The 22,906-nt window shown below is 37.4% G+C and overlaps 2 protein-coding genes across 3 annotated transcripts in view; both read left to right on the forward strand.

The window, feature by feature from the left end:
- LOC134842226 (uncharacterized) overlaps nucleotides 1-19,561 on the forward strand; it is a 24,044-nt gene extending 4,483 nt beyond the window's left edge. Inside the window, exons 1-4 of one of the 2 annotated variants that reach the window (XM_063858467.1) lie at nucleotides 823-1,028; nucleotides 17,939-18,123; nucleotides 18,672-18,885; nucleotides 19,174-19,553. In XM_063858467.1, coding sequence (XP_063714537.1) covers nucleotides 967-1,028; nucleotides 17,939-18,123; nucleotides 18,672-18,885; nucleotides 19,174-19,384 — 672 coding nt within the window. In that variant the 5' untranslated portion in view covers nucleotides 823-966 and the 3' untranslated portion in view covers nucleotides 19,385-19,553. Of the gene's footprint in view, nucleotides 1-822; nucleotides 1,029-17,938; nucleotides 18,124-18,671; nucleotides 18,886-19,173 lie in introns of those variants that run through there. The other variant, XM_063858469.1, reaches the window with a different exon arrangement.
- The window catches only part of LOC134842178 (coiled-coil domain-containing protein 103-like), a 239,828-nt gene that overhangs the window by 92,675 nt on the left and 124,247 nt on the right, over nucleotides 1-22,906 (forward strand). The window lies entirely within an intron of this gene.

Below are 22,906 nucleotides of genomic sequence, written 5' to 3' on the forward strand. Positions count from 1 at the left end.
CCCGGGATACTCTATTGAGTCGTCTAAGGTTTAATATTAGACTTTACTGACAATAGTTAAGTCTTTATTCTTAAACGTTGCTCTTGCTTCTCATTTAGGTAATTTTTATTCACCAGCTTAATTGATGATCACGCTATAGCTTTTACTTTCTGACAAATGAACTAGTTCAAGCTTAGTTCTAAGTCCACTTGCAAATTGGGGAAACTACCAATATTTTGCGAAATCCAGTTGGTTTTTGCTAACACTATTTTTTTGTTACAATCGGTTCCAAAAATTCGCCTCCAAAATTTACGATACAAATAATTGTTTGTGGTTTCAGCAATAATTTGGTAAGAAAACTTTTTTAAAAAAAATAAAAATATAGAAGGCTGGTCTCCGTGTTTCAGAGACACGCCAACCACATGAAAAAACAATTTGGTTTCATAAGCGGAGGGATGTATTTTGCTAGTTTTTGGTTGTGAAAATAGAAAAGAAGGGAAATTCGTTTGCAGGTGCAATTCTCCGCATATATGCACAACCAATGATCAATGCAGTGCCGAGTGAGATTGAATTTTTTTTCGTTTTGATCGAAACTACAAAATCATAGTCAGTGCCTCAAACGGGTTGATCGAAAGTCTTGAACACCAAATGATCTGAAATTATCTTCAATAACTCCAATGAAGAGTTAATTCTGAGAAATTAAAACTCAGATTTCTTAAAAAAGTTTTATTTATGTTTTTGCTTTTTATCTTAAGTTTCAGGCGTTTTAAGTTTTTTTAATTTTTACGTGTTTCAGCTTGTCCAGTTTACAGAAAATATTCAACAGAAAGCGTTTTGATTTTGTAGACAACAAAATGAGTGTTTTATCTTGAACAGTTTAATTGTACTTTTTGCATGCTGTAAATCAGAAAGAATTGACAAATATAAACCACAGAGCAGAAAAAACACCGTTTTGCAGTAAGCATTTTGATTATTGTGAAAAACAAAATGAGGTTGATAAACACATGTCCCACTTTGCTTGCTGCTGCATTTTTGATGCTTCTTTACAGGTGAGAATTTAAACTATTAAACTATTATTGTTAAATAAAATGAGGAATTATTTTTTGCAGCTGAAAACACTTCAAAAATAAGAAAAACTCAATTTACCAATTCAGTTTCATAACAGAGAAAAAAAGACGGAAGTGGGCCACATTAGGAATTTTTACCTAATGAGTTTCACTAATGATTAGCATAATAATTACAAAATTATATGGACAATTTATTTTAACGCAGAATGAGGCTTTTCCAGGGTTATGGCAAAGATAAAAACAGAAAAAAAGCGGTAAAATTTTGTCAAACCCCAAACCTCATAAACAACTGATTTCGTTCATGCTGCGAAAAAATATATATCCATGTTGACCTACAGTAATCATTGCAAAACGAAGAACTGAAAAAATCTTAAGTTTCGATAAGGGTTCAATCAACACTTCATAGAGTCTTCTGCACATATTGGAATCTGAGGTTCGACGCCATCGAGTATAGTTTTGAGCAAAACCGGTGCGAAAAAAAGCCTAAGGAGAATCATCAATTCTAAGTTCAAATTTTTAGTCGAGCCTGGAGTTTTAATTTCTAAAAAAGTATTTAGAAAACATGATACTAAGACGAAACATACATAATCGAATTGGGAGACCAGACATTGTCGAAAAAGTATCGTCATTTAAGCAAAAATAATTCAGGACTTCAAATTCACTTTGACCGTGTGCTAAAACAGTATTAGTTATTCATCAGCAAATACCGGCATTCATCATGTAGCCATTATTTCTCGAGGTCAACTGTCGATCAAACCGCCATTGCAAATATCGCAAATCCAGCGAAACTCACTCACTAATAAATTATGAAAGAGTCAAATTATCCTACCCTGATATTCTGGTCAAAGTCATCATCATCGGACCCGCCATTTGACAAGGAGACGTGGATTCGACAATATTTTCTATCATCAAAGTTCTTATAAAAGCGCGAACCAAATCTAATCACGACAGCGACAGGAACAGTGTATTACAAAAAACCCCAGAGCCGGAAAATTTTCCTACAGGTAATTAAGCAACAGATGAAATCACTAGTCGCGTAGCAAGAGACACGGCTGCATCGGGAAAAGAAGTAACCAGGGAGCAAAATGAAAAAGAGGTTCATGCCAAAATATGCTGACATGAATATCCACGCGTCTAATTTCAGGAAGTGGTGTCATGTATTACGAAAACTACCATAAACGAAAACTACCATAAAGTGGTGTCAAAAACGAAAACTACCACAAAGTGGAATTCAGTCATTTGAATAACTCAAAGTTTGATAAAAAAGGCAGCTTGAATCTTTGTTTTTTCGTTCAAGCCGCGATTTAGTTCGAGCTGCAAAAAAGTCCAGTTCCATTTTGACCAACAGTTATCATTGCAAAACGAAGAACTCAACAGAAAAAAGAAAAATGTAAAGTTTTGGCTAGGGTTCGCTCAACACTTACTGGAGTGTTCTGTACACATTGAAAAGTCGGTCGAGGCAATCGTGTATAGTTTTGAGCAAAATTGGTGCGAAAGAAATGTCTAAACAAAATAACGAATTTCATATTCAAATTTTAGTCGAGCCTGTAGTTTTAATTTCTAAAAAAGTAGTCGGCAAAACCTAATCATTTACAAATACGAAACATGCATAATTGAATTTGGAGCCCAGACATTGTGAAAAAAAATTCGCCAAAAAAGCAAACGTAAATCAGAACTTCGAACTAATTATGACCAGATCCTAAAACAGTTTCAGTTATTCAGCTGCAAATATCGGCCTTCATCATGTAGCCATTCAGTTCCAAGAGCAACTATCGACCAAAAAATCATTGCAGAAATCACAAAACCATCAAATGTCACTCAAAGAATCAAGTTATCCTACCTTGAAATTCTGGTCAAAGCAATTGTCAGACCAGATATTTGACTGGGAGACGGGAATTCGACGTTTTTGTTTTCTACCATTCAAATTCCGATAAAAGTGAATTCTAAATCTAATCATGACAGTACTAGGAAAAGCGCATGACAATATACCCCAAAGCCAGATAGTTTGCCTACAGGCAAAGAATCAACAAATAAAACCAATAGCCGCTTGGCAAGAGACACCGCTGCATCGCAAAAAACGGCACAAAAGTGTACTATCATAAGGCGGAGAGTACTATTAATTCCCGTATTCATTCCCTTTTGGGACCAAAAGAAAAAAGTTCCTGCAAAATTGTGCTGACATGAACATAGATGCGCCTAATTTCATGACTTCCACGAATCATGTCAGTTATTGTTCAAAAAAGAAAACTACCATAAAGTAACTCATGCATTAACATAACTCGAAACTCAATAAAATTGGAGGTCGAGTCTTTTTTTTTGTTCAAGCCGCAATATCATTCAAGCCGCGAACTCATTCAAGCTGCAAAAAAGTCCAGTTCCATGTTGATCTACAGTAATCTTTGCAAAACGAAGAACTGAGTAAAAAAAACTAAAATTTTGGTTAGGGTTCACTCAACACTTGATGGAGTATTCTGTACATATTGGAATCTGGGTCGAGGCAATCGTGTTTAGTTTTTAGCAAAATTGGTGCGTTAGATAAGTCGAAACAAAATGATGAATTCCAAGTTCAAACTTTAGTCGAGCCTAGAATTTTAATTTCTAAAAAAAGCTTTTGACGAAAAATGATCGACGACAAAATCAAAAAATGCATAATCGAAATGGCAGTCCAGACATTGTCGAAAATTTTTTATCAATTAAGCAGAAGTAAAAACAGGACTTCAAAATAATTTCGACCATATGCTAAAACAGTTTTAGTTATTCATCAGCAAATATCGGCTTTCGTCATGTAGCCATTGATTTTCAAGACCAACTATCGACCAAAACGCCATTACAGATAACACAAAGCCAGCAAAACTCACTCAGTGATGAATTAAGAAAGAGTCAAGCTATCGTAACTTGAACTTCTGGTCAAAGCCATGGTCAGACCCGCCATTTGACTGGTAGACGGTGCTTTGACAATTTTTTCTACCATCCAAACTCCAATAAAAGTGCAATCCAAATCTAATCATGACAGCACCAGGAAAATTGTATGACAATATACCCCAAAACCGGATAGTTTGCCTACAGGCAAAGAATCAACAAATAAAACCACTAGCCGCTTGGCAAGAGACACCGCTGCATCGCAAAAAAGGGACAAAAGTGTACTATCATAAGACGGAGAGTAGTATTAATTCCCATATTCATTCCCTTTCGGGACCAAAATAAAAAAAATTGCATTTCAAATTGCGATAAAATGAAAATCGAAACGTCTAATTTCATGAATTCCACGAATCATGTCAGTTATTGTTCAAAAAAGAAAACTACCATAAATTGGAACTCATGCATTAACATAACTCAAAACTAGATAAAATTGGAGCTCGAGTTTTTTTTCCGTTCAAGCCATAATATCGTTCAAGCCGCGAACTCGTTCAAGCTGCAAAAAAGTCCAGTTCCATGTTGACCTACAGTATTCATTGCAAAACGAAGAACTGAAAAAAAAATAAAAACTAAAGTTTTGGTTAGGGCTCACTCAACACTTGATGGAGTATTCTGTACATATTGGACTCTAGGTCGAGGCAATCGTGTTTAGTTTTTATCAAAATCGGTGCGATAGAAAATTCTAAACAAAATGATAAATTCCAAATTCAAACTTTAGTCGAGCCTAGAATTTTAGTTTCCCAAAAAAAGTTTTTTGACAAAAACTGATTGATGACAAAAACAACAAATGCATAATTGAATTTGGAGCCCAAACATTGCCGAAAAAGTTTCGTCAATTAAGCAAAAGTAATTCAGGATTTCAAATTAATTTTGATCATGTGCTAAAACAGTTTTAGTTATTCATCAGCAAATATCGGCTTTCGTCATGAGACAAGAGGCTTGGCAAGAGACACCGCTGCATTGTTGTTGTTGTTGTTGTTGTTGTTGTTGTTGTTGTTGTTGTTGTGAATTTTCAGTAGGATACTGATGGGATGATATCCCCAGAGTTCTCAAAATTTTGTCCAGTTATTTCGGCACATGTTGCAGTCACAGAAGAGGACCCATGTGCACTTGTTTTGTTCTGAGAATTGATCATCGAAAAACTTCCACATCATCTGTATCAATCTTCGCTTTAAGCCTCGCATTTCTCGAAATTCAATTTTCTGATTTAGTCGGTTTATTAGACGGCACGTCCTGAATGTAAACTCTCCTCTAGCTTTTTCAGTTCTGGTCTTGTTTAGGTTGAACATTTCTTTCGTTCTTCCTGGATTTTCAATTTTTGCTGGGAAATTAATGTGATCGTTTTCTTCAAGCATGAATTTTGCCATCATCAGTAACTCGTTCAGCTGGAGAAACAACGCCAGAGGCAGGATGTTTAACAAACTCAGCTGCTCTGTATAGTCAGAATCGTTTCCCGTGATCCATTTTAAGACTTTCTTTTGGAACCATTCTAATCTCCCTAAGTCGCTTCTTGAGATATTGCAAATAATTAGACCATACGTTAGAACAGGAAGTATTAAGGATTTGTACAGACCAAGTTTTATGCGCATTTTGACTTTGAATTCTAAGTTTCTGCGGATGCAATAGAACGTTTTATTCGCTTTCGACATTCTTGAGTCAATATGGGTTGTCCATGTTAAATGTTTGGACACATGTATTCCTAGATCCTTTATCACATTCGAGCTTTCCAATGCTGTTTCACAAAGAATGAATTCGTGTTGATTTCCTCTAAATTCGACTTTAAAACATTTGTCCAGTGCCAGACTCATCTTGTTTTTGTCTACCCAGTTTTCAACGCTTTTTAGGTCCTGCTGGATGTCCTTTGTGTCTACATTCACTGCTAGTAATTTTAGGTAGTCTGCAAAGATAAATGGGTCACTAAATTTCAATACTTCAGGAAGATCATTTATGAAGATACAGAAGAATAATGGACCAATCAACGATCCTTGTGGTACGCCACTTGTAATTTCTAAAGTTTCGGATGAGAAATGGTCAGCACGAACAAATTGTTTCCTGTTGCTGAGATAGTCTGCGATTATTTCAAGGAAACAGCCTCCAACTCCAATGTTGCTCATTTTCTTTAGTAGTTCATAATGTGGGACTTTGTCGAATGCCTTAGAGAAGTCGGTATAGAATGCGATCACATGGTTTTCAGCGTTCTTGTCAATTGCTTCGTAGATTTCTTTCAAGAAAGATAACATGTTTGTAACAACTGAACGGTTTTTAACAAAACCGTGCTGACTTCTTGTGAGAAATTTGATGACATGGTCATACAACGCTGGATACATGCATTTTTCCAGGAGTTTACTCATGATATTTAGGAGTGACACCGGCCGGTAGTTTTCCATTAGTCGTTTGTCACCTTTCTTGTAAATAGGCGACACAGCCGCAACTTTCCATTTATCTGGTATTTTCCTTACCCTCTTGATGTTTTTAAAAACGCAATGCAAAATTGTGGTCATTTCTCTGGCCGTTCGCTGGAAGAAAATTGGTGGGAATCCATCTGGGCCCCGCGATTTTGTTATGTCCAGCTCTGTTATAATTTGGTTTAAATATGTTTGTGAGATACTGAAGTTACTCAATATCGTGTTTTCGCACTTCATGTCACTGAGGTTGAAGCTTGATTTGGGCGAAAAGACAGAGTGAAAATATTCATTCAAAAGGTTCACTTTTTCTTTGGCTTTGGAAACAGCTATTTCGTCCTTGATCATAGTCTTTGGGAGAGTTTCTGATTTTTTCAGATTCTTAAAGTGTTTGAAAATTAAATGTGTGTTACGAGTGGACATCAAATTTTCCTGATAGTTTACTCTATCTTCCTCTACTGCTTCTTCCACCATTTTATCTAGAGATAGAATGAGATTGCAAAAAAACGGCACAAAAATGTACTACAATTAGGAGGAGAGTAGTATTAATTCCCGTATTCATTCCCTTTCGGGACCAAAAGCAAAAATAGTTCATGCCAAACTGTGCTGACAATAACATCGATGCTTCTAATTTCATGACTTCCACGAATCATGTCAGTTATTGTTCAAAAAAAACTACCATAAAGTGGAACTCATGCATTAACATAACTCCAAATTAGATGAAATTGGATCTCGAGTCTTTTTTTTTCATTCAAGTTGCGATATCGTTCAAGCCTCGATTTCATTCAAGCTGCAAAAAAGTCCAGTTCCATGTTGACCCACAGTAATCATTGCAAAACGAAGAACTGAATAAAAAAGAAAAACTAAAGTTTGGTTAAGGTTCACTCAACACTTAATGGAGTGTTCTGTACATATTGGACTCTGGGTCGATGCAATCGTGTATAGTTTTGAGCAAAATCGGCGCAAAAGAAAAGTCTAAGCAAAATGATGAACTCCAAATTCAAACTTCAGTCGAGCCTGGAATTTTCGTAGTGTTCGAGGAAACATGATCGATGACAAGACAACAAATGCATAAATGAATTTGGAGCCCAAACATTGCCGAAAAAGTTTCGTCAATTAAGCAAAAGTAATTCAGGACTTCAAATTAATTTTGATCATGTGCTAAAACAGTTTTAGTTGTTCATCAGCAAATATCGCCATTCATCATGTAGCCATTAAATTTCAAGACCAACTATCGACCAAAACGCCAGTGCAGATAGCACAAAGCCAGCAGAACTCACTCACTGATAAATTTTGAACGATTCAAGGTATCGTAACTTGAAATTCTGGTCAAAGCCGTTGTCAGATCCGCCATTTGACTGGGAGACGGGGCTTCGACAATCTTTTCCACCATCCAAATTCCGATAAAATTGCAGTCCAAATCTAATCATGACAGCACCAGGAACAGTGCATGACATTATATCCCAAAGCCGGATAGTTTGCCTACAGGCAAGGAATCAACAGTTGAAACCACTAGCCGCGTAGCACGAGACACCGCTGCATCGCAAAAAGTAAAGAACCAAAAATCAGCACAAAAGTGTACTACTATGAGGCGGAGAGTAGTTTTAATTCCCGTCTATTCAGTTCCCATCTTTCGGGACCAAAAAGAAAAAGAGATTCATGTCCAATTGTGCTGACATGAACATCAACGCGTCTAATTCCAGACTTCCACAAAGCATGTCAGTTATTGTTTAAAAAATAAAACTACCATAAAATGGAACTCATGCATTTGTATAACTCAATACTAGACAAAATTGGAGCTCGAGTCTTTCTTTTTTTAAGTTTACAGGACAATCAGCAAAGTATGGTAGGCCAGATCCCCATAAAAAGGTGCTAGTCCGGGTGAGACGCTGAAGTCAGCAGTGTTGCAGGAAAAATCACGCCACGATCAGCGCGCTGTATCAGTGCAGTCAGTGTCTGTCTTCTCAAACCGCTCAAATCTTGCTGGAAAACCGCTCAAACCGTTGAAATCTTGAGCGGTTTTTGAGCGGGATCTCGACCCGGGAAACAAATTTGCATGCTCAGTCCGCATCAAAAAAAACATTGAAGGATGTCAATTCAGTCAAAAAAGTGCGCAATTGAGGATGAAAAGAAAATTTTCTAGAATAAAACCCAAATTGGGAGAAAACAATGAAACCCACCATCAAAAACTGTTTTCTGGGGGAAAAATATCCAGCGGAACATACAAAAACGTGCCTAGCAAACAGTGCCCTTGAACATTTTCAAGAAATAGGGCCATTTCGCGAAGTGCTGCAACTCGAAAGAACAGCTCGCAAACATTAACTCCGAGCAGGAAGAGCCATAGGAGTGCGATTTCACCCGGAAGTGTTTATTCAGGGCTGCAGTTGACTCAGTTAGCCCACCCAGCTTTTTAGTAAGCCTCAAAACAGCCGTTTTTTAATGATCGGCATCAATTCTCAGTGTACACCAAGAACCAGTGAGTCAAACTACAATAACAGGTCTGAAAATCCTCACTGTACTCTTGTGGTAGACATCAAGTCCAGCGGATGGACACTCCAAAGAGCAAAGTTCCTTCTATCAGAAAATTGAACCCGATGTCTATTAGTTCTAGACCTTCATTAAAATCTAGGTATCAGAACCTACTAAACCGGACATTAAGGAACAGAAAACCTTTTCACATACAGGTAGAGTGCGAGAGGAGATTCTAAAACTGATAAACAATAACATGCCGTAAAGCTGGACATGTTTTAAAGGAAAGATGATAACAGCGAAAAAAGCAGGCACCGTGGAACTAACCATGAGCTCACAGCAAACGAATGCTCAGATATCAAAAACAAGTATCAGATGCTCAATTTGCTTGAATTGTTAGATTCAGGCTCTCAAATTTCATCTCCGAAACTCCGAGAAAAATTTGGTTCAGGTCTTTAAATTCTAGAAAAAGCATTTAATCAAGTGCCTCTGATTAATCTAAACGGTAATTTTTGCAATCTCCATATCCTAGAGTTAACTGTGATCTAGAGATGTAAGATCTCACAGACAGGCCGATAGTGTTTAAGAGGGCCATGGACAATACTTTGCAAGGATTGCCATGAGTGTTTTGCTTTCTTGATGATATTATGATTGTCTCAAAAGGACCAAAGTTGGACCACAGCGCCGTAGCTGGAAGTTGAAAGTTCCAAAATTGACGTGGCCGGGTCAAAATTTTGACGAAAAAGGCTGTATTCAAAAAAACTCGAAGATTGAAGCCGTAATCAGACTGAAACCATCAGTGAGGTTTTCAAGTGGACTCTAACTGAGAAGAGTTTAAAATGATTGGTTATAAATAAATAGGTTACAATCTCAATCAATACTAAAGAAACAAACAGTGAAGAAACAAATATAAATCATATCCACAATTGGGTCGCAATATATAGATTTTTGGAAGCAGCGCATAATTTAAACAAAAAAGATAGACAATTTTTTCTATTTTCTTGGTGGTCAAAACGTTTGAATTGCTAAATTGACTTGAAACATGGTGTCATACCTCAATGTATGATCTTCTAATTCCAGAATCCGAATGGATCGACAAACTGATATTCTAACGCGAAGCGAGAAAAAACAACTAGTTGGAACCAATGTTAATTCTTGGTCTGACCGATCATTCGGTCGCTGTTTGAGAGAAGATCTCTCAAGGTCGATTGACCAGCCATATGTATGGTTATAACATACATTAGCATAAAATATGTATATAAATATATATAACTAGGTTTTGTCGGTCCATGCCGGATGACATTCCCCCTTGAGACAAATTTAATTTAATAAATACGAATTTAATTTTAGGGTCCACGTGGGACCGTTGTAGTTTTTTGAGTTTTGAGTCCCCGTGGGACTTTGAGTCTTTGATCATTGTCCTTCCTTTGATGGTTTCTCCTCTTGTTTGTTATGTTCCTCGTCATCCTGCATTTCATTGTCGTCAATATTTTGTTTCTTCTCGTTTTCTTTGATAAGTAGGATCTCGTTGTTGTTGTCTGCCATGTATTCTTCAGTTGGTGACGTCAGGTCCACCACTTCGGTGTGTTTGGTGCCATGTTTTGGACTGATGGCTTCGATAAATTTTAGGCAGGCTTGATATTCTGGGGTCTTGTCTGTAAAACCCATCTCTTGAATTAGAGTCTTTAAACTCGGGTATTCTGATTTTGGTTGCTCGGTTGGCGAATCGATCTCAAAGCGAATCTCTTTTCTTTTCCCGCTGCCCTCAGTTAAAGTTTTTATTGGAATGGCATTGCCAAATGCATTTGTCAACGCCGATTGTCTATTTAGTGTGGTACTTTCTTTGTGGTTCTGGTGGTGTTGGTGGTGTTCCTTTTTTATTTTGACGTTTTGGCGAAGGTGCTATAACCTCCGAAGATGTGGTGGAGTGGTTGTCGTCCGAATGACTTGATGAATTCTCAAGTGTTGTTGTGGCTTTCTGAATTGGCACCTCCGTCTGTAACGTCAACCCTCTAGTTTGTAGTTTTGCTGGTGGTCGTCCCCCAGCTCTCTTTCCCGTAGCTTTTGCCTTTCTCTTTGTTGGGCTGCTTGTTTGTTGACGTGATTGCTTTTTCGTTATTTTCACTGGCAAACCCGTGTTTTCATCTTCCTCGAACATTGCGAGAAGGTCTACAAGTCGAGAAGGTCTACAAGGCCCGTAAATTTCAGGGTTCGGTACAAAAGCTGTTCCGCTATTTCTTAATAACCTTGGTTGTTTTCCGAATGTTTGTACCCAAGCGGTGTGTGGAGTTTATGTCAAAATTTTCCCATCAACTGTTTTATATCTTTGTTCGAAGGTTTTTGGGTTCTTCATTTTCGTTGCTATCCTAATTGTTTTCCGAATTACCTGCTCGATACGTTTCTTAGTATGTGCGTCTATTGTTCTCTGTATCACTTTGTATCTTACATTAAGCTTATCTTTTGCTATGTCTATAACTTTAAGACCTGCACCTCATTTTTTGTGGTGTTGGAGACTATTGAAGTTTCTTTGACTTTTGTGGGCTTGTCTTTTCTTTCTCCTTAATTGACATCTCATCTTCTGACCATTTCTGGAGATCATGCATGATCTCAGCGGGTAGAGGCGGCTTTGTTAAGATCTTTCTATCTAAATATGCATGTTTCGCGTTTTCCCAATTTAAGTTATTTGGTGTACTGCTTGTTGCGATGTTCGATAATGGAGTGTTTAGTTTTCGGCCCATGTGTGCCTCAAACGTTGAAACTTTTGTGACGCCGTGTGGTATGATCCGCAATCTTTTTATTATTTCCGCAATATTAAACTTAAAAGCAATGTCTGCTGTTGTGTTGGAAACAACTTTTGCTGTGGGAAACTTTGACCATTTATCTATGGCAACAAGGATATAAGCATCCTTATTTAATTCATCTGGGAGGGGTCCTGCAAAATCTAATTGAACTTCCTCGTTAGGTTCTATTACCGTTTCCATAAGCAGTGAATGTATTTTTCCTATGATGGGTTTTAGTTTTCACTTTGTTCCGTACACTGCTTGCAGTTTTGTGCCATGTGGACAATGGTTCTGTGTATGTGCGGAAACCAGACATGTTGGCATAGATCCAACATGGCCGCCTATCCAGGATGAGTTAAGTGTAGACTATCAAGAATTTTTTGTCGCAATTGAGTTGGTATTACTATCCTCTCTTCAATTAGTAGACAGTCTTCGCGGACGTGGAGCCGATTTCTAATGTTGTGCCAATAGGGTCCATACGAAATTTGTATGGCCTCTCAATCCCTGTTCTTGACGAAATTGATAAGTGGGCGGAGGTTCCGATCTTTTTTCGTTGCCGCGGCAATGAATCGTACTCCCAGCACCTTTTGAAGTTTCTTTCTGAAAAGTGGTCTGTCTTCCTCGTTTTCTGTAGTCATCGTGGATCTTTCTATTGTTGCCACCACTCCTTTAGTGATTAGCTCATGACTGGCCTCGAGTGACGTATTCTTAGTCATAGTTGGGGGTGCCTCGTTGTGAATTGTCTCCTCCTGTATAATCTTTGTTGGGTCCACGCTGCTCACCCAGACTTCATCATCTGATTTTTGTTCCACGGACAGTTTTGTTTGTGTGGCTGCAGAAATGTCTCCGATCTCGGTCTGGCAGAATTTGGATTCCTTTGGGTCGGCGATTCTCTTTGTCTCGGTCTTCTTTTGCGCCGTCTGGTTGATCCCTATTGTTTCCGTATTATCGCTAAAAACGATATTTGGAAAGCTTGACTTCTTCCGGGTTTCCTCCGCTTTTTGTATGAGTTGTCGTGCATCCTTCACTTGCGTGACATTTTCAGTGTGGGATTGTTTCATTGACCAGATTTTCTTTCCTTTCGCGGGTAATTTTTTGTGCCACCGTGGATCGGAAAGACTTTCCTCCCTGTCCGACGATCCTTGCCACCGATTAGTCGGTTCGATATTTTGTTGTTCTGGACTTTTTAGTGGGTCTGTGCTCTTGAAATCCGAGTTGATGAAACCTCCTTTGAATCCACGCTTTTCTGACTATCTATTCTTTTCGCAGTGAATAAGATGGACGGTTTTTTGAACTGATTTGAGTGTTTCTGATTTAGAATGACAGAGAGCTGACTGTTTGTTGGGGATTTTCGAGTGAGAGTGAAATCGAATTTCAGTTCGCAATTGACCGTGAGTGGAATGTTTGGAATGTTCGTTTGTTAATTGAGTGTTTAATTTTGCGTCTAAGAACCCTTTTTTTGATCAGTTCATACGGTGCTTTGTTTTGATTGGCTAGATTATTCAGAATGACGTTATCAATCAATTCGAGGTAGTTTTTGAATGCATTAATTGATGCTACAACAAATTCCTCATCATACTGGCTGGGGGTATTGCCAATCCAACTGGATTCCGGGACATATAATCTATCAATCCCATTTTATTTCCCGCAAGATGTTTGAGATCAAAGTGAAATGGTATTAAACTATCCATCCACCGTGTTAACCTACTCTGACTCCTTTTTGATCTTTCGCTTTCATTTAGGGCGCTAATTAAAGCTTGGTGATATGTAATGACGGTAAAATGTTTTCCATACAGATAATATTTGAAATGTTCGATTGCCCAAACTACTCCTAATAATTCGAGTTCGTTTACGGAATATTTTTCCTCGAGAGAGTTCAAGAAACGTGATGCGTACGCTATAGCTATCCAACCCTGTGGTGAATTTTGTTTTAACGCTGCCCCTAACCCTTTGTTAGATGCCTCACAAACTATGCGATTTTGTAAGTGCTGGTCAAAATGTTTAGTTTGAGTGATCGCAGCTACTAGTTTTAGTATGTTTTTGAAAGTTGTGTTATGTTCCGTGGACCACTCGAGTGGTTTTTTCTTTTCTGTGTTTTTTTAGCAAAGAACGGAGTGCAGCGGCTGCTTGTGCTAATTTTGTTATATAACTTGTGAGGTGGTGTATTGACCCCATAAAGCTTTTTAGTTGTTTAAATGCCTTTGGTGCTGTTAGTGTTTCTATTGCTTCGGTTTTCTTAATGAGTGGTGTCGTGCCTTCGCTATTAATGTTGAATCCTAACCAATCATTTTTTTTACAAGCAAACTTACATTTCTCAAGAGAAATCGCAAGATTTTCGTCATCTAATTTGTCCAACACTGCTTTCAGCTTCTGTTGATGTAGTTCGGTAGAGCCTTTCATAACTATCAGTATATCATCTAAGTATGCATGTGTGTTTGTGCAATTAGTCAGTGTTAGATCAATGGCTTTTTGGAATTCGGCTGGCATGTCCGTGAGGCCGTAAAATCCGGTTAGAAATTGATATGTTCCTGTTGCGTTGCCACCGATTAAGCTGAAATTGCACTGTTTGCGTGTTTTTGGATCCAGCGGGATTTGAGTGTATGCATACTGATGGTCAAGTTTTGAAAACAACGTCCGTTTTGTTTTGCCTGCTTTTACTACTTGTGCATTGTTATCTAGTAATAGATCAATATTGGGCATTTGATACTTGTTTTTATAAATAAATTTGTTGATTTTCTTTGAATCCAACGCAAGTTTGACTGTTTGATCTTTTTTTACAGTGATGACAATTGGACTGATGAATTTTCTATCCGAACACTTATCCAATTTGATAATGTGTTTCTGATCAATCATTTTGTGTAGTTCTCCCTCCACACGTTCTTGTAAATGTATCGGAATGCGGCGACCTTTTTGTTGTATCGGAACGAATTCTTTAATATACTGTGTTTTCCTTGTATGATTCTTGGATTTTCTAATACGTACGCACAGGCGTGCAAAATTTTCTTTGACCCATTGTATAATTGTTGGATCAGACTCTTTCTGTTCTCGTATGCCATGTACGTTTTGTTTTTGTTGTTCTTGGATTAGTTTAATACCGATTTGTGACAACAAGTTTCTTCCTATAATATTCGCTTTCTTATCATCGACTACGTCGAATGTAGCAGATTGCACTTTCCAGCCCCCTGACTCGATAGCAATAATAAATCTACCCTTTGGAACGATTGTTTCACCGTTATAGCACGTTATGTTTCGTGCGGTGTCTCCTGTTGGGATAGTTTTAAACGTTGCTTCTTTGTTATTTTGTTAAAGACGCGGTGCGGTTTTTTCGTTGAGAAAAGACATTGGGCTTCCCGAATCAGCAATAGCAAACAATTGTTCTGAATTCGTCTTTAATTTGGCAATGTGTCCGCTTAAGTCATGCTCAGCTAGTGTTCTTGTGTTTTTAATCTCGAATGATTCTGCGATTGGCATTACCGAAAAGTTATCTATTTGATAATCCTTCCAACTGTTGCTGGAAGAAAATTCGGCAAGTGCCACTGGATCGTTTACTGTTTCGAGACTTTCCGTCTCTAGCTCTTCCTGTTGATCTGTATCTTCCAGATAGTTTACTTGTGTGGAACGGCAAACTTTAGCGAAATGGCCCCGTTTGGCGGATTTGGCACAAATTTTATCTTTGGCGGGGTAGGACTGTAATTGGTTTTGATTATATTAATTTCCGCATTTGTAACACTGTTTTTGACTACCTGTATTGGTATTTCTCTGTTGCTCTCTGTTTTTTTGTGACCCACGTGTGAATGGTCGTCCTCAAGGTCCTCGTCCTCTTTGTGCGTTTTGATTGTTAGAGTAGTTAGCGCGACCCCGCGTGTTTAAGTTGTTATTCGGTTCTTGTTTTGGCGTAATTTGCTTTCCTCCGAAAGGATTGGTTTTCATGTTCGACTATGTTCAATTTGGTTCAATCAGGTACGACTATGTTCAATTTGGTTTTCTCAACGTATGTGTCTTGTCGGGTCCTGGTTTCTGCTAACAATTCTTCAGCTATTTTGTCATTGTTCATGCGTGCGGTGAACATGTCTCGAACCCATTCATCCTCGCGATCCCCGAAATCCGCTCGTGATGCTAGTTCCACGAGGTCTGAGAGAAATTGTTCTAAACTCTGTTTTCTTTTGCTTTCGACAGATGAAATTGTACCTGTCGAAAGCTATTATTCTAGTTGTTACAAAAAATATCCTCGAGGGTTGTCATTAGTTCTTGTGTGGAGACAGTGTGTAATTCCAAATTGGGTCTTTTTTGTTGTATTTGTCTTTGTCCATCTGCTCTTAAGCATAAGAATATGTAACTGCGTACTTTTGCGTCGGCTTCGTTCCATTTGAATGAATTACAAAGTACTCCTTTCTCTCAAGCTATTATTACGTGGTTTCTCCTATAACTCTTTTCTCTTGGTTTCTGACTTCTCTATTCTTCTTTTGTGCCTCAGTTTCTCATGTGATTTCAACCTGTGATTATTGCTGCCAACTTGGACCACTCTAGTGGTGGTTCAACAGATGCCTTCTCCCAGAACGGGTTTACATTGAGTGGATTTTTGAGTATCCTGCTGGCTGCGCCATGTCATACCTCAATGTATGATCTTCTAATTTTGATTCTGTTTGATTATGTTCAAGATTGCTCGTATCAGGGCAAAAGCTTGAATATTCCGATTGCCATTTAAAGAGTCTTGAATAGTTTTTGATAATTCAAGTATGGGCAAAATTATGAGTTATAGGCTGACTATATTAAATTTTAAGTATTAGAGTTTGAGTCGTGTGAAGAATTTTGTAGAGCGGAATAATTCGCCGCGCGTTTGAATTATACAAAGAGCAGTTTAGTCAAGCTCGTAGCAGGATACTATAGTGGTGTGCACACCTGAATGAATCTCTGCATGAAAAGGGGTGTGCACACCTGACTGAACCCTGAGAGATCAGATATTTGTAAAATTGATCGGAGTACAAAAACTATCCGAGAATGTATATTCCTCAATTTCTTTGAAAGTAAGGACAACAAGCTATCTGAAGTCTTTAAAAGTGGTTTAGTTTGTGCTGTATTCATAAGCAATCTAGCACTGTTTGACCCAAAACGTCTTTATTGAACTTGTTTGAAACAATTTGGTTAAACACAGACAACCACTTTTGTTTCGTTTGGGTTGTTCAAAAATAGTAGTTTGATATCGAAATGATTAAAACAATTTTATCGTTTACAAATGTGGTAATTTTGAGAATTTTTTGAGTTTTGAGTACTAAAAATTTTACTCATTGTACATGCTACTAAAAGGGTTTTTGTAAAAACATTGCTATGTCAAAAAATCAATTTCAACACTTCTTCTGCCGAAAAATTTTAAATAATGTTAGAAGTATAGCAAAGAGCGATCCAGCAGAAAAAAAAGATATTTTATTATTCGCTAAAACGACATATCCCTGAAACGACCCCAAACAAAACTAATTAAAGACAGTAGTTAACATGCAAACATAATACTTCAAAGCGAAACATTTTTATAGTATGTTGACTTCCAACCGAATCAAAGAGTGAAACATTTCCATTATTGAGGTTTTAAGAGGAAAAAAGCCTGCTGCGCTCTGATTGGATAATAAATAATGCGTTTAAGCAAGAGAACGCTCTCCTTTGAATTGGTTCAGTTTATGTGAAGTAGCCCACTTGGGCCAAAATTTGTAGGAACATTGTTAACCTGAGTTTATTTCAGAGAAAATAATGGCATTAGAAAGACTAAAAGATTTGCCCTGATACGAGCAGTCTTGTCATTTTTCACAAAAAACCGACAAATCTTTTCGTTACATTTTTGTTTTCGGCAACAAGTTTGAGTTGTGTTCAATTTTTATCGAAAAGTTTTTGAAGAAAGCGAGGTAGATTTTACGAAAAGTCGGACATTTTTTCTAATTGTAGAAAGCTAACTCGTTGTCAGGATTGCCAGGGACGAATCCAAGGTTTTTTTTCGAGGGGAGGGGAATTTAAAAACAGGTCAAATTCTGCGTCGACTTTTTTAGATCGATTTTTTTTTTCGATTTCCCGATTTCTCCCAAATCACTATAGAAACCCTATTTTGACCTATTTTTTTAGTCTTAAAATAGTATCAAAGAGGGACACTTTGAGCCGCTAGGGGTTCGAATCCCTTGGGCGGGAAGGAAAGCATCCGTCCCCACGCGACCTCCCAAAATCCGCTACTGGTTATTGTCAATCTCATTGCACCTCAGTGTTGAATTATAGCATCCACGTTTACGTTCAAAAAGCCCATCACAGTCCAAAGATTGGTCGAAAAACAAGTACCATAATTTTTCAGCTCACAAGTTTACGCAGAGGGGAATACTGAATACATGGCTGACGATTCAATGGATGATGACATCACTTTCTTCTGTCTGAATTGTGGGGAGGGGGCGAGTGAGTGCTGCAGTGGAGTGATGGGACTTCCCTTCTGCTGTGACGAAAATTTATATGCTGTCCAGAAAATGACTTGGGCAGCTTCAGGTACCGAATGTTACTTGAAAGTTTAGCCAAAAGAGCACTTTCCCAAAAAAACTCAATTAGCTATTTAGATTGTGTTGTTTGATCTAAACTTTACAAAAAACCTAATTTAAATTTTTTCCTCAATTATATTCACGGCTCACATTTTGATTGAGTTTTTGTCTTCGCCGAGTGTTTGTTTTTCCATCAAATTTGATTAAAGCCCGCATTTATTTAAATTTTTTTGTTTGCTCAACCACCCCATGTACACCATAACTTGCGCTCTCATCATTTGAATATAAAATATTGATGGGTAGTTTTTAGATAACAGTTGCTAGTCAACAGGCATTTGTGAATGATTTGACTGTCAGATTTGAGAATACTTTAATTAGTGACTGAAAATTGTCGGCGGCAAAGACTCAAGATTTGCAAATTTGCAGAAACTTAAAAAAATATTTTGAATTCATTTTAAAGATATCAAGCCCACAGGATGATTGAATACTCCTGGGTGTTAACGGTACTAGTTATGATAAAACTCCACATCTGCAATCATCTGTTATGATAAATTTTAGAAGCTGAAAAGCTCTCCACTGACCGCCATCTGGTCACGTGTCAATCTAGTGACCAGTGCCCAACTACCGCCAGTGAAATACTGAAAATTGTAGATGAAAATGCGGGTGGGGACTACTGTTGTCCCTTGGGCAACATTTGCTGCCCATTTGGATCCTACTTTGAGGAGATATTCCTCATGCTCAGTTATACATTCGGAGGCCCCATCATCTTCAGGCGAGCAAATTTGCTTCAGTTTTTTTTGAAATTAACATCTAATGCTTCTATAAATACTGAAAAACATTTGGGAAAAAACTTATTCTAAGCAAAAAACAAAAATAAGTTCTAACAAAGGGCGTTTTCCAATCAGCAATTAGGCAAAACCCTGCACCAATCAAAAGTGTACAAATAAGCAGTATTTTGTTTTTAAAAACAACACTTTTGAGAGGGAAAAATCAGAAAATGTAAAACAATCGAATAGGTAATAGATCTAAAAGATCATGAAAAAAGCTTCCGTTTTTTCAGCATCCTCCTGTTTTTGTTGGGATGTGCGATATTCACTATCTGCTTCTGTGTGTGGTGCGCAGGGAGTCGTAAGAATAACCGAGGAACGGTCTTGACTCAAGGTGGAGTGGCAACAGGAGTCGTGTTGCAGCCGTCGTCAACACCGGCTCTTGGATTTTCGTCGGATGGCATGCCAACATACCAGAGATTGGAGAATGACCAAGACTGTTAGAAAACGGAAAGACCAAAAACTGATGACTGAAAATAAAGACTTATAACGAATTAACAAACAATAGAGAGCTTGTTGACTGCCAAAAATCGAACTAAAATTTTTAAAATACACTAAAACAATAAAATAGATATATCAGCTTACTTCGCGTAACCAACGTCGAAATAGAAAATATCGTAACAATTTTTACAATTTAAAAGAAGACGTAGGCTTGTTATTGACTCGAATTTCGTTCGTACTGGTTCGACCGAGCAATTAATGTCCAGATGGCAATGCGAACAACTTACTGCAGAAGTTAATAACAAAAGCATGTCAGCACCTCACGCAAAAATCAATCGTACCTCATCATTTTTTCAAAAATAGTCTAAGAGTGGCTCAAATCCTAGCTTTAAGGAATGCAAAGAGAGGGTTTTGATCCAAAAAATGTCGCATTAGTCTTCTTAGCTCGATTCGAAAAATATTCGATAGCTCGACCAATGATTTGTCCTGCAAAAAAAAAATATTCTATAAAAAGAAAAAGTTTAGTTTCTTACATACAAATATTGTGCTCATAATTGTTTCTTTTTTCCAATGTTGTTTTCCAAGGCTTTGTGATATTGTGGGGGTTTTCGCTGATCAAGCATGGTTCAAGACTGATGAATTGAAACTTCACATTGACATGTTACGAATCAGAGTGACTATCAAAATCAATTGTGACTTCACTAATGATGTAATAAAGTGCAGTAAAGTTGCCTAAGCAGCATTCTCCTCGGCCACGACTTGAGCTGAAGCTGAGGGCGCGTTTGAGTCCAGCGAGAAAACGCATGCGAGTGCACTAATTGAGCGATCAAAGGTTGTCATCCCATCTCGTCCAGGTGATTTGCTCTGACTTGTCCCAAAGGCCATATTCCTCGCGGCGCCGGATCTGTCAAAATCCAGACTACATCCCCTTTTTGTAGCAGTAGTCCTAGGCTTCAGTTTGTTCGCTTCAACAAGATGTTTAATTTTTCCTTTCGTAGTCTTCACCAGATGTGGCTAAGTAGTTGTTGCTGTTAAGGCCATTTTTCCAAGCAGAGTGGTAGCCGATAGTCAAATATTCAGAGTGGTAAGCTGCTCAAGGTAAACTACGGTAAAAATTCAATCGGGATGAGTAACTCTACAATTCCGTTATATCAATAATAACTGCAAGAGGTCTGGAGTATAACATTGATTCTGTTTCAGTCAGAAAAGTATTGAAAATTCTAGCAGAAATTTTAGATCCAAGAAAAATCAAGATAGTTCATTTTGAAAATTGGATTAATCGCTCCTAGGCACCACAGAAATAGGTGTTGCCTAAATTTATATTTGGTTTCCTGATGGCTAGTTTGGTTTCAATTTTCTTTTCGCCGTGTCCTTCAAGGTTTTTTTCTGAGTTCATTATTATCTTCTACGAAATGTTTTCAAGTGTTACCGTAAACATTTTTAGGTGTACCTTTTCTTGTTGTGAATCGGGAAGCGGGGAATTGCATTAGGAAAAGTATCAAAGTTTAATTTTGAACAAGGCTCTAGATGAGCTGCTCTTGTTTTAAGACGGTTTAAATGATGGCTTTGTGTTTGTCGTTTGCTGTCCGTTTTCAAAGAAGAATGGTCCAAAAAAGTGTACTCCCGTTTTGATGGTAAGACTCATTTGGAGAATAAATTGAAGTGGAAAAGATACTCCTGTATTGGAAAATCCGACTCAATTTTGGAAACCGCGACGATGAGAGAGGTGCCATAAATGGCTGTAGAATATTATGCATCGTACCGTCTGCAAATGAAACAATTAGAAAGTACACCGGGCACTGCTAGGCAAACATCATTTATGTAGTAGCTATGTTGTATGATAGCCTGGACATTTTTTGAGCCCTGATGTATGCAATTTTGATGTGCGTGTTGAAGGTAAAGTTTTGTTATTGCCTTTTTTGAAACCAGAAATTTTGGAAACCTTGCATCCTCTTCGATTTTAGGAGCAAAGTGTAATCGACTTCGAGCTCATAGAAGAGACTTTTGATTAGGAAGAGATCCAATGAATCAATTTATCATTACCGTCAATTTTGTTTTAGTTTGATAATTTTTTAACAATAAAGACTGGGAGGCAACTGAAACTGACAAGATTCAAAGTAGTAAAGTCTAGCTATTTAAATATCTGTAGTATTGCCTATGTGTTGTACATATTGATCAGTTGGATTTGGGTTCAGATCGGTTTTGTTTTTTAGGTTTTTGTCTTTAACTTTATAAATAAAACTCATAAAACTAGCTAAAATTAAAAAGGCTTGTTTCATGGAGAAAACCGCTGTTGAACATTGAAAATTGACTCAATCAAAGAACGTTTTTATGATCTTTTTTCTTCTTTAAAACCCGCTAACAACAACCAAAACGTAGTTGGCATTCCTAAAAAAGTTTCTGCTGAAAAACTTGGTAAATATTGATATACGGATATACCCCTTAAAATTAATCCAAATAACTAATCTTAAAACTAATCCAGATTTTACTTGAAAAAAGAGGGCTGACAGCCCGAATATTTAATGAAGCAAAAAATGCCAAAAAGTGCAAATTAAAAGCAGTTGGCATCCTGCAAATTAAATAAGTAGTTAGCATCACAAAGTTTATGCTCAGAATACTCATATACACCCTTTCGTACTAAAAAAACATGACATTTTTCCTACATAATTGAACTGCACTTACTTGAAAATGCAGGCTTGATAGTACGAACGTAAGCCAAGCAAAAGTAAGGCAAAAAGGGTTTAAAGACAACTATAAACGCACTTAGCATCCTTTCAATTAAGTTAGTGACAAAAACTGGCAAAAAGAGTAAAAAAATTTCTTCTAAAATGGACTGCTTATCTTTTAATATGCACGGCTGATAGTCCAAGTGCTTCTATAACTGCATTCGTTTTGATAAACACAGAAAATGGCAAAAAAGAGAGTTTAACGATAGTTGTAAGCCCATTTGGCATTTTTAAGAAAATTTAGGCTCAAAATAATGGCAAAAATTGGAAAAATTCCCCTCCTTTGTACAAAAAAAAACAAAAATATTTATTTTTTCTCGCAAATTGGACTAATTTGTTTCAAAAATGCAGGGCTGATAGCCCAAGCAATATCTCAAGTAAGAACTTACCAAACGCATTTCACATCCTTCCATCAAATTTTGTGCTCAGAAAATTAAAGAAACTTGGATTTAGCCCACCAACAGATAAAAATTGAAAATGAAAGTTTTTAGAGAATTGGACTGGTTTTACTTTTAAAAGTAGGGAAGAGAGCCCGAGCGTTGAAGCAAAACAAAAAATGGCGTAAAGTGCGATTTTAAAGACAATTATAAACGTATTTGGCATCTTCTTAATTAAATGTATGCTAAAAAAAATTGGAGAAAATTCACTATATTCACCCTGAAGGATAAAATTGGACTGCTTTCTCTTAAAGATGCAGAGTTGATAGGCCAAGCGTTTGGTGAAGCAAGGAAATATCAAAAAGTGGAGAACTAACAGTAGTTAGAAACGGAGTTGGCAAAGGAAAAAATAGCAGATTTTT

The sequence above is a fragment of the Symsagittifera roscoffensis genome, chromosome 3, assembly GCF_963678635.1.
Source record: "Symsagittifera roscoffensis chromosome 3, txSymRosc1.1, whole genome shotgun sequence".
NCBI classification, from domain to species: domain Eukaryota; kingdom Metazoa; phylum Xenacoelomorpha; order Acoela; family Convolutidae; genus Symsagittifera; species Symsagittifera roscoffensis.